At 49.0% G+C, this 12,409-nt stretch overlaps 1 protein-coding gene across 2 annotated transcripts in view; it reads left to right on the forward strand.

Annotated features, from left to right (window-relative positions):
* LOC138262082 (probable global transcription activator SNF2L1) overlaps window positions 1-12,409 on the forward strand; it is a 1,420,807-nt gene that overhangs the window by 1,210,575 nt on the left and 197,823 nt on the right. For both annotated transcript variants that reach the window (XM_069211817.1, XM_069211826.1), the window contains exon 22: window positions 6,178-6,390. In XM_069211817.1, the coding sequence (XP_069067918.1) occupies window positions 6,178-6,390 (213 nt within the window). The remainder of the gene's footprint in view (window positions 1-6,177; window positions 6,391-12,409) is intronic.

The following is a 12,409-nucleotide window of genomic DNA, read 5'->3' on the forward strand; positions in this document are numbered from 1 at the left end:
CAATAAATGCACACTGATGCCAGTGTACATTTTATTGTAAAATACACCCCAGAGGGCATCTTGAGATGCCCCCTGAAACCATACCTGACTACCAGTGTGGGCTGACTAGTTTTAGCATCCTGCCACACACCAGACATGTTGCTGACCACATGGGGAGAGGGCCTTTGTCACTCTGTGGCTAGTAACAAAGCCTGTACTGGGTGGAGATGCCTCTCACCTCCCCCTGCAGGCACTGTAACACCTGGAGGTGAGCCTCAAAGGCTCACCCCCTTTGTTACAGCACCCCAGGGCACTCAAGCTAGTGGAGTTGCCCGCCCCCCTCCGGCCACGGCCCCACTTTTGGCGGCAAGGCCGGAGGAGATAATGAGAAAAACAAGGAGGAGTCACTGGCCAGTCAGGACAGCCCCTAAGGTGTCCTGAGCTGAGGTGACTCTGACTTTTAGAAATCCTCCATCTTGCAGATGGAGGATTCCCCCAATAGGATTAGGGATGTGCCCCCCTCCCCTCAGGGAGGAGGCACAAAGAGGGTGTAGCCACCCTCAGGGCTAGTAGCCATTGGCTACTAACCCCCCAGACCTAAACACACCCCTAAATCGAGTATTTAGGGGCTACCAGGACCCAGCCAGATAGATTCCTGCAACTTAAGACGAAGAAGGACTGCTGACCTGAAAGCCCTGCAGAGAAGACTGAGACACCAACTGCTTTGGCCCCAGCTCTACCGGCCTGTCTCCCCACTTCAAGAAAAACTGCAACAGCGACGCGTTCCACAGGGTCCAGCGACCTCTGAAGCCTCAGAGGACTACCCTGCATCTAAAAGGACCAAGAACTCCAGAGGACAGCAGCTCTGCTCCAAAGAAGAAATCATCTTTGCAACAAAGAAGCAACTTTTAAAGAACACACGTTTCCCGCCGGAAGCGTGAGACTTTGCACTCTGCACCCGACGCCCCCGGCTCGACTTGTGGAGAAACAACACTACAGGGAGGACTCCCCGGCGACTGCGAGCCCGTGAGTAGCCAGAGTTGACCCCTCTGAGCCCCCACAGCGACGCCTGCAGAGGGAATCCAGAGGCTCCCCCTGACCGCGACTGCCTGCATCTAAGAACCCGACGCCTGGTAAGGACACCGCACCCGCTGCCCCCAGGACCTGAAGGATCCGACCTCCAGTGCAGGAGCGACCCCCCAGGTGGCCCTCTCCCTTGCCCAGGTGGTGGCTACCCCGAGGAGCCCCCCCTTGCCTGCCTGCTTCGCTGAAGAGACCCCTGGGTCTCACATTGAAACCTATTGCAAACCCGACGCCTGTTTGCACTCTGCACCCGGCCACCCCCGTGCCACTGAGGGTGTACTTTTTGTGCTGACTTGTGTCCCCCCCGGTGCCCTACAAAACCCCCCTGGTCTGCCCTCGGAAGACACGGGTACTTACCTGCTGGCAGACTGGAACCGGGGCACCCCCTTCTCCATTGAAGCCTATGTGTTTTGGGCACCACATTGACCTCTGCACCTGACCGGTCCTGAGCTGCTGGTGTGGTAACTTTGGGGTTGCCCTGAACCCCCAACGGTGGGCTACCTTGGACCCAACTTTGAACTCTGTAGGTGGTTTACTTACCTGCAAAACTAACAAACACTTACCTCCCCCAGGAACTGTTGAAAATTGCAGTGTGTCCAGTTTTAAAATAGCTTATTGCCATTTGTGTGGAAACTGTATATGCTATTTTGCTAATTCAAAGTTCCTAAAGTTCCTAAGTGAAATACCTTTCATTTAAAGTATTGTTTGTAAATCTTGAACCTGTGGTTCTTAAAATAAACTAAGAAAATATATTTTTCTATATAAAAGCCTATTGGCCTGGAATTGTCTTTGAGTGTGTGTTCCTCATTTATTGCCTGTGTGTGTACAACAAATGCTTAACACTACCCTCTGATAAGCCTACTGCTCGACCACACTACCACAAAATAGAGCATTAGAATGATCTCTTTTTGCCACTATCAACCTCTAAGGGGAACCCTTGGACTCTGTGTACACCATCTCTCACTTTGAGATAGTATATACAGAGCCAACTTCTTACATACCTCAACTTTGACCTCTGCACCCCTCCGGCCGCGTGTTGCTGGTGGTGGGTGTTGGGGTTAACTTGAACCCCAAACTGTGGACATCCTAACCCGCAGAGACTGGAAGTGTAAGTCTTGTACTTACCTTGAAACTGTGCTTACTTTTCCTCTCCCTAAAACTGTTTCTGAAAATTGCACTCTGTCAACTTTTAAAACAGATTACTGCTATTTATTTGAAAACCGTTGAACTTGCCAAATTGAAACAAAGTGGTACTGATACATCTGTTGGATAGTTACTTGCAAATGCACTTACCTGCAACTTGAATCTTGTGGTTCTAGAAATGAAGTAACAAAATATATGTTTGCCATATAAAAACAATTGGCCTGGAGTTAGTCATTGAGTGTGTTTATCATTTATTGTCTGTGTGTGTACAACAAATGCTTTGCACTACCCTCTGATACACCTAACTGCTCGACCACACTACCAGAAAAAAGAGCATTAGTATTATCTAGGTCGCCTCTGTTAAGCCTCTGGGGAACCCCGGGACTCTGTGCACACTACATCTCATTTTGATATTATATATACAGAGCCAGCATCCTACCATGACATATTGCAAGCCCAGTTTTCTTAGCATCGCTGAATTTCCGACTGGCCTCTTGCACTGTGGGTGTAAAGTTATGGTAAAGCGAGCTGGAGGTAGTGGAGTGGGCCCTGTTCCTGGGAGGGTGCTGTCTCTGTCTTTATAATTAAGAAGACGAGTGATGAGATAGCAGGATGCGGTGCCCTGAGGAGACCGGGGTTCCAAAGAGTGATGGGCACATTCCACAGCGAAAGTGAAGAAGTTGGAACCGTAAAAAAGGTCGTAGGGGCGTTCTTCATGAAGCCGTCAAATAGGCCCCTATTGGTGGTCTCCGCAAAGCTGGCAATGCTCCAGGACAGGGCCTCCAAATCCTCTTATTTAATTGCACCTTGTTTCAGGATCCATTCCATTTTATCTATAAGTTCCTGCATGGTGGTGACGCCATCCTCTAGGCCTAATGTCCTCTCCTCCACGCCGTCAATACTTACACCCTGGCTGTCCAGGTGCTCACCCATTTCGGCGATGGCAGCCAGCAAGGGTATCGAAGCGAGCCTCCATTGTGCGAAATCCCACCTTTAGTTCGCCCATGAAAGCAGACATGTCACTGGATGAGGCTGTGTCTGGGTCACTGTTAGTAACTTCATCTGTATTGACGGGAGGGGCCCAATCTCCAATAGGGTTGGTTCTGTTAAAAGTTAATCTGCCCGTTTTAGGATCCGTTCTGCCCTTGTTGGTGTCCGGCATGCTACAGCCGAGGTGGTGAATGACGGGGCCCCACTCTGTGGAGAGAAGGGACTGTGTGTTAACCCCCCAGCAGCAGGAAGGTACTTAGTCAGGGGAAACGTCCGCTTGCCTGAACAACATATGGCTTTTTCTGTGCCTTAACCACACATGTGCTGAACTACGCATATGCATGGTTAAGGTACAGAAAAAGCCATGCAGTGTTTGGGAGAAGATGCAGAGGACGGGGTAAGGTATGTGGGTCTGGGACAGGGAAGGGGGGTGCATTAAGGAATTTGGGTGGATGGGGGGGGTCGGACGGGATATTTTTTTAAAGGGGTGGGGGTATTTGTTTTTTAAGGGCTTAGGGTGGGGGGTCGTACTTGGGGGTGGGGTAGTTTATGTTTAAAGGAGTGGGGAAGGTTTAAGGAAGGGCAGGAGGAGGAAAGAGGAGAAAGGATCGGGAGAGGACATGGTGAGGTAATTGGGGTTGGGGCAGGGTTGGTGGGTAGTTTTTAGCGGTGGGGTGGATTTAGGGCTTAGGGTGGGTGGTGTTTGTCAGTATACTTTAGTTTTTAGGGGTGGGGTAGGGGGATCAGGGTAATATTTTTTTTTTTTTTTTTTTAGGGTCAGGGTAATTTAGTTTTATGGGGTCGGGATAGGGATAGTTTTTGTTTTGTAGGGCTTAGGGCAGGTGAAGTGGTTGGGGCAGTTTAGTTTTTTGGGGTAGGGTATGTAGGAAGTTGGCTCTGTATATACTATTTCAAAGTAAGAAATAGTGTGCACAGAGTCCAAGGGTTCCCCTTAGAGGTAAGATAGTGGCAAAAAGAGATAATTCTGATGCACTATTTTGTGGTAGTGTGGTCGAGCAGTAGGCTTATCAGAGGGTAGTGTTAAGCATTTGTTGTACACACACAGGCAATAAATGAGGAACACACACTAAAAGGCTTACTACTGGGGCCTGATTAGCAGGGTCCTAGCACACTTTCAAATCATAACTTAGCATCAGCAAAGGCTAAAAGTCAGGGGGTAACCATGCCAAGGAGGCATTTCCTTACAGGGTAGTTTTGTTTTTTTAGGGCTCATGGCAGGTGGGGGTGTCAGGTAGTTCAGTTATATGAGGCAGGGATGGGGGGGTCGGGCTAGTTTTGTTAGGGTTTAGGGTGGGTGAGGGGTCAGGGTACTTTAGTTTATATGGGCGGTGTGGGAGGTTAGGATAGTATTTTTTTTTTTAGGGCTCCTGGTGGGGGTGGGGTAGGTTAGGAATTAGGGGGGGTAGTTTTGGGTCTCAAGGCTGGTGGGAGTGGGGGTTGCATGACAGAACCACGCATGCCGTTTTGCATGCTTTTTCCACACATTCCTTTAGTAGTCATGCTTTTACAACAAAATTAGTTGTAAAGATAGTTTACTTTTTAGGGGGAGGGTGGGGCATTAGGGTAGGGTTTTTTTTTTAGGGCTCAGGGCAGGTGGGGGTGTCAGTTAGTTCAGTTTAATGAGGCAGGGATGGGGGGGTCGGGGTAGTTTTGTTAGGGTTTAGGGTGGGTGAGGGGTCAGGGTACTTTAGTTTATATGGGCGGTGTGGGAGGTTAGGATAGTTTTTTTTTTTTTTTAGGGCTCATGGTGGGGGTGGGGTAGGTTAGGAATTAGGGGGGGTAGTTTTGGGTCTCAAGGCTGGTGGGAGTGGGGGTTGCATGACAGAACCACGCATGCCGTTTTGCATGCTTTTTCCACACATACCTTTAGTAGTCATGCTTTTACAACAAAATTAGTTGTAAAGGCATGCGTGGTAAAGGCATGCATGGAAACTGCGCAGTGGTAGTTCCGACTGCGTTGTTAAGGCATGTGTGGTTCCATCATACAAACCTTAGTCAGGGCTGAAAAGCAGTCTAACCAAGGAGACAGAGTGGCCAGCTGGTGCAATGTGGGAGCTGAGTAAACACTAGACGTGGGTCTGTGTTGAAGGCAGGGTAATAGCAATTAGGTGGATGTGGCAGGCATTGCGCAGATAAGTAGTGAAATAGGTGACCACCGGGGCCCGGTTGGTTTGTGCCCCAGTTTGCTGTAGTGTCTCAAGACCAGGGTGCCACTTAACCATTCAGTGTCGCATCAAAGGGCCAGGTACCAGTGGACCAGTGCAGCCGCGTAGGGGAATGCTGCGGGCATCAAGGTGGGAGTGATGGCCAGGGTGCTAGTCGGCCACCCCTTCGGCAGTGCGAGCAGGCGAAAGCAAATGGGAAAGCCCCTTAGGAATAGGGTGGTGCCTACTATCATAACAGGCATCCGTAGTGGGACCGCTCTAGTTGTAGGCCAGTGGCTAGGGTGGCCCTATCATGCAGATACTATGTGGCAGCTAGAATGAGTCCAGGTTGGAGAAGTCTTCACAGAGCCCAACTGTTTAACAGACGGCTCAAGTGAAATTGTGCAAGCTTTATCATGCGCAAGATTAATCACAAAAGTAATTTGTATAGAGTTATAAAACACTCGCTTTATTGTAGAACAAAAAGTAATATATATATTGTATTGTAATCGTATTTATATAGCGCTTACTACCCCTGGCGAGGTGTCGAAGCGCTTTTCGGTGAGTAGCACGCTACTCTGGAACCCAACAAGCATTAGTGATGGATTAGTGTCGGGAAATAATGAGAGTTTGTTAGTTAGATTGACTGGAGTAATGGAGGGGTGGAGGAGGAAAGAAATCCAGAAATGTTATATATATATATCATTGTACAGTTTTTTATAAAGCACAAAAAAAACAATAGCAGGGTATGTGTGGCCTTATTTTATGAATCTTTGTATAAGTATGCAGTGTTTAACAATTTTTCCTCTTCCTTCAGATTGCAAGGTATAAAGCACCTTTTCATCAGCTTCGCATCCAGTATGGCACAAATAAAGGCAAGAACTACACAGAGGAAGAAGATAGGTTCCTCATCTGTATGTTACATAAGATGGGTTTTGACAAAGAAAATGTGTACGAAGAACTAAGGCAGTGTGTTCGGAATGCCCCTCAGTTCAGATTTGACTGGTTTATCAAGTCTAGGACGGCCATGGTAAGTATTGTGTGTGTATATCATCTGCTTCATTGTGTTACACCGAATGTATGATTTATCTTTTTTCAAATATGTGCATTATTTTTAAATAGATGACACGCAAAAGGAGACAAAAAAAGCAAAAAAAATCGTTTCGTGGCATGTGCCTCTAAAGTTTTCTGTCAAAAATATTTCACAATTTGTATTTGTTTTTGCCCATTTGTTCTTTATTTTGCTATTTTATATTTAAAAAATGTATATTACATGATACGTAGAGCAACATCATTTAGTTTTTACAACAACACTTTCACGTAGAAGTATAATTATTTTTTTTAGAGCAGCCATGCTTTAATGCCCTCCCTGAAACGGAAGAGATTGTCAGTGAGGTGGATATTGATAAACAAGGTATTCTGGCCTTAGCACAAAGCACATAAACTATCTGATAGAGACTTCTAGTTGCAGATTCCTTAACTTCGAATTTCCCCTAGGGGTCAGACTGGATCTGGAGATTTTTCTTCGAGCAGTACCCCTACGTGCCATCAGGTGGTGTCAGTCCACTCTGAGGGCGTTGTGGCATTGTGGTTGCTGTGATGACATTGCGGTCGTATATAGGTGCTACCCCTATGCGCTGACATCAGTTCTTTTCTTTTCACGTCAGCCTACGCGCAGATCCGGAGAAGAGCTACCCCTAGTCATTTTTTGACTATTTGCAACACTTTTGTTGATTATTTTTTGCGAGTTTTGGGTGCGTTGAGGGATGTGCCGAAAGACCAGATTCAAGCCCTGCGACTCCTGTCCCTGAATGATGTCGGTGATAGATCTGTACCTCGTCTGCTTCTGGTGTCTGCAGTGGGACCATGGCCTGAAGTCCTGCTCCGAGTGTTGGGCCATGAACCCAAAGGATTTCAGGTAGCGGTCCCAGAAACTCATGGCGGCCCAACACTCAACTCTGCGTCTCTCCTAGTGTCGTTCGAGAGTAATGTCAGAAGACCGGCCACGGAGTCATCACCTCTCCTCCTTGTCCAAGTCATCTGGAAGGTTCGGTCACAAGAAGAAGGAGATGACGAAGGCCAAACATTCTTCGACTTCGCTCCGTCTCTTGGACGACGCGACGCGGGAAGAGCGTCAACGCTCCAGGCCTCCGTCTTTGGAGCCTCCGTCTGAGATAGCTCCGCACCTCCCTCACTTCCCGGGAGCCAGTGCCACCCCTGCCCAACTCAAACAATTTTATGAGGCCATGCACCTCATCTTTGAGCAGACCAACCAACCCTCGGTGCCTTCGGGCCCAGGGGAGTCGGTGGGGGCCCCCCTTGGGTTCCAAGTTGTTGACTTCAGCCCGACTCCAGAGGGCACCTCCAGATCCGTCCCGATGCCAATTGCTCCAGGGTGACCTTCTCCAGCGTTGAAACAAATGTTGACGCTCCCGACGTCAGTTTTGCCCACAATCAATGTCGATCCTATACTGATCCCCGACCACCTGGAGCCGGAACAGCGTCGCTCAACGCCGATTCCATTTTCCATGGGCTTTCCTGGGCCCAGGGTGGATCCTAACCCCTATTGCTATGGGTACGGATATGGGGATAGTGTAGAGGGGTTGCTGGACCCTTTAGAACACCAGCTTGACCCTGACATGGACTGAGTTCAGGATTTGGACAACATCAGTGGGTTAGACATCTCCCCTGATGCTGGCATGCTTTTTCCCCCTACCGTGGCTACAGAGAAGGTAGGATCATACTTTATGGTGGTGAGAAGGTCTACTGAGGTTTTGGACCTCAAGCTTCCTTTTGAGGAGGTCAGGACTAACCTCCTGACAAAGGTGCTGCAGCCTTGGACCTCCAATTAGGAACCCCTCCTTCCCTTAAGTGAAGCCCTTATGGACATCCTTCTGGGTACCTGGTCCAAACCCAGCACAGGGGCACCTGTGAAATAGACGGTGGCCCGCCGCCATCGGCCTGTGCCGACCGACCCCAAATTCCTGACCCAACACCCTACGTCTTGGAGCTTTGTCATCCAGGCTTTGTCATTTGTGGCGCAATCCCTATCGCTCCCTCGGACAGGGAATCAAAAAGACTGGATAACTTGCGGGAAAAAATGTTTTCTTCCGCCAGTCTAGCGCTGAGTCAGTGAACACTGCATTCCTTTTGGGCCAAAACTCCCATACTCTCTGGGATACGGTCATGCAAGTGCTGCCTCGAGTCCCAGAGGAGGCCTAGACCCTTCTCTCCAGAGCCGTTATGGACGGGAGAGATGCTGCAAAGTTCATGATTCGTGGTGGACTGGATACGACTGACTCACTGGGCAGATCAGTTGCCTCGACAGTGGCATTGAGGCGCCATGCCTGGTTGGGGACATCTGGCTTTTCAGGGGATGTCCAGCAATCCTTGATGGACATGACCTTTGATGGCACCCGTCTGAAAAAGCGGACTCAGCACTCGAGAGATTTAAGAATTCCCAAGCTACTGCTCGGTCCCTTGGCCTTGTAGCTGCTCCTCACCCCCCCCACAGTCCGCTTTTCGCTCCTTTTCCTGGCTACAGAAGGGGCACCCAGCTGCGTTCCTTTCCACCCGGCCACCAACCTGTGCATGTTATACAGCCTCTGTGCTGCCAGAGACGTGGGATCCCACAAGCTCATGGATCAGCAAGCAGTCCACCGAGTCAACCCCCTCCTCTGCCTCCAAGCCTTCCTAGTCTGTCTGAACATTCGGGACCATTTGCCGATGGGATCCACCATCACCTTCCCCACTGGGAATCCATTCACATGGATAGGTGGGTGTTACAAATTGTCCAAAGAGGCTACTCCCTCCCCTTTGAGACTTTTCCTCCGGCCACGCCACCATCATATGATCATCTATCAGAGGATCATTTGGCACTTCCCCGCGAGGCGGTCACAGCTTTCTTGGTCAAGGGAGCCATAGAGAGGGTCCCTGCACCAGAAGTAAGTCTTGGTTGTTATTACCGCTACTTTCTGGTGCCCAAAAAAGACAAGGGCCTTCGCCCTATCCTAGGTCTCCGGTTCCTCAATCTCTTCCTCAAGAAGAAGGTCAAAATGTTAACCCTAGCTCAGGTCCTTTCTGCCCTGATCCTGGGAGACTGGATGGTAGCGTTGGACTTGCAGGACGCCTATTGTCACATTCCCGTCCTGCCGGCCCACAGACGCCACTTGCGATTTGTGGTAGATCACGAGCACTTTCAGTTCACTGTGCTTCCCTTTGGCCTTACCAGCACCCCCAGGGTGTTCACGAAAGTGATGGTAGTGGTTGCAGCTCATCAATGCAGGTTAGGGGTTTGAGTCTTCCCCTGCCTCAACGACTGGCTGTTGAAGGTGGACACGCCCCAGAAAGTTGTCTCCTAATTCCAGAATATGGTGAACCTCCTGCATTTTCTGTGGTTCACTATAAACGTGCCAAAGTCCCACCTAACTCCCTGTCAGACGCTCCCTTTCATCTGAGCTGTTCTGGATAAAGTGCAGTTTTGGGCTTATCCTCCCAAAAAGCGAGTCTAGGATATTCGGGCTATGATCCCAATGTTTCAGCCTTTATCCTTTGTTTCGGTGAGAATGACTCTGAGGCTGCTGGGCCTCATGACCTACTGCATTCTACTGGTCCAACATGGCAGATGGCGTATGCGAGCTCTGCAGTGGGACCTGAAGTTCAAGTGGGCGCTGGATCAGGGGAATCTCTCCGACATGGTCCAAATCTCAGAGGGAACTGCGAAAGACCTGCAGTGATAGTTGTCGAATCAACATTGAGTCAATGGCAGATCTCTCTCCCTTCCCCAACCAGCTCTAACAGTAGACCCAGAAGTGTCACTCCTGCAATGGGGCGGCCACATAGGAGAGGTGTAAATCAGAGGCCTCTGGTCTCCGGCGGAGTCCGGGCTCCACATCAACCTTTTGGAGCTCCAGGTGATCCGACTTGCATTGAAAGCATTCCTTTCCTCTCTTAAAGGTAAAGTGGTGCAGGTGTTCACCGACAACACCACTGCCCATGTGGTACTGCAACAAGCAGAGTGGAGTGGTGTTGTAGCGAAGAACCTCTTGACAAGGTTGGAGCGCCAGGGCATTTCAACATCTGGGGGGCTCTCTAAATGTTAGAGCAGACAAACTCAGCTGTTGATGCATAGTTGATCACGAATGGCGTCTCCAACCCGAGGTGGCGCAAGGACTTTTTTTTAGCAGTGGGGAGAGCCTTGGTTAGATGTGTTTGCCTGCACAGAGAATGCGTAATGTCAGCTGTTTTGTGCGTTGAGTTTTCAAGGTGGCACTCGCTCTGCAACACTTTTCATCAAGAGTGGAGCTCAGGTCTCCTGTACGCCTTCCTACCAAATACCACTTCTGGGTTCTGAAGAAGATCAGGCATGACCGGGCCCAAGTAATCCTGGTGGCTCCGGACTGGGCACGACGAGTCTGGTGTCCGAGCTGTTGAGCATGGCCATTGATCCTCCGATCAGACTGCCCCTTCAGGAGGATCTTCTGTCACAGCAGCAAGTGACAGTCATTCACCCAAACCTGTCCAGGCTCTGCCTCCTTGCGGCAGTTGATGGCTTTCGACCTTCCGCCTGAAGTCTGTAATGTTATCTTGGCAGACAGGCGTCCCTCCAACAAAGCAAAATACGCCTGTCATTGGAAGAAATTTGTGGCATAGGTTATTAACAAGTCTGTTGATCCCTTCTCTGCACCTTTCTCAGAGGTTATCCGCTTTATTCTCTCTCTTGCCTAGCAGGGCTCTGCTCTGGGCACCTTCAAGGGCTAATTGTCTGCCATTTCTGCCTTTTTAAGGCTACCAGACCAACCTTCTCTGTTAAAATTGCCCATTGTGGGAGGATTCTAAAGGGACTCACACATATGTTTCCTCCTATCCCGTTCATAGTGCCCCAGTGGGATTTGAACTTGGGCCTCATGTTGTGTAGTCATTTTAGCTATAGTTTTATACATGCCTTTTTTAGCAAACTAGGCCTGCCGCTGTGCACTTTAACCTAGATATGTTTTATTTAGCTTTGTTGTATTATTTTAACATTAGCCACATTTGCGGTCTTGTTTTATTTTCTCTGTCTAGCTGTTCTTCATCTAGGTCAGCACTACGTTCTTTAAAAAAAGACATTTCTTTCTCTGTGCTTTTCTCAAGGCTGAAGTAAGATAGGTTGCCGGAAAAAGTGGTACACTTTGTCCCCAGTGTTCACAGAAACATACACACTCTTACGTGGGGATACTTTCTTGGAACATCAGCTGTTTTATTATAAAAACACTGCTTTGACCCATGTACGTTAGAGGGAGATTCCAGCCAGATGACCACGACTGTATGCTGATTGCATTGCTACTACTGCTTATGTAGACTACAGGTCTCTTGCTCAGGTATGTGGGATGATGTCTTCCCAGGGGGAACCTTAAGGGCAGAATTAGAGCTTAACATGCTGTGTGCTAACATAGCCTAGGTAGGAACTATCTCTACAAACTGTAGTCACAATATGGTAGCGTTATTCTTGTGTTTTGCTCTCCTTGTCACAATTTTAATCTTATTGTGCTTCATCGGCCTAGTTATTTCAATTCATGCTTTATTATCCGAGATGCAGTTACTTCAATAAAACCCTATTGAACTATACTGTGCCTCTGATTGTCCTTGCAAATGTGAGACTAATGCAACTGAGAGAAACAGATGAAATCTGAGTGACCACCATTCCCCGGAGTAGTCATTTATGTCATGCGCCTGATTGCCCTAGCCATCCCTATTCTTGGGTGGAGATGAGGCACTGCTAGTTAGCCAGAACAAACGCGAATTATGCCGACAGGTGTCACATGGTGCCGGTTCAGACTCAGTCCCCCGCAGTCCAGGTGAGTCTGCCGCCCAAATCCAGTAGTCTCATTAGGATAATGAGAACCTACAAGACAATCACATACCGCATGTGTGCTCCTTTAGAGCTGCACCACAACTGTCCTCTACTGGTCTTGACCCTTAAAGATGCCTTCCTGATTGCCATCACCTCTGCTCACAGAGTGAGTGAGCTCCCGGCTCCCTCTTCGAAGCCACTATGCCTAGCAGTACAT

The sequence above is a fragment of the Pleurodeles waltl genome, chromosome 2_1 (genome assembly GCF_031143425.1).
Source record: "Pleurodeles waltl isolate 20211129_DDA chromosome 2_1, aPleWal1.hap1.20221129, whole genome shotgun sequence".
NCBI classification, from domain to species: Eukaryota; Metazoa; Chordata; class Amphibia; order Caudata; family Salamandridae; genus Pleurodeles; species Pleurodeles waltl.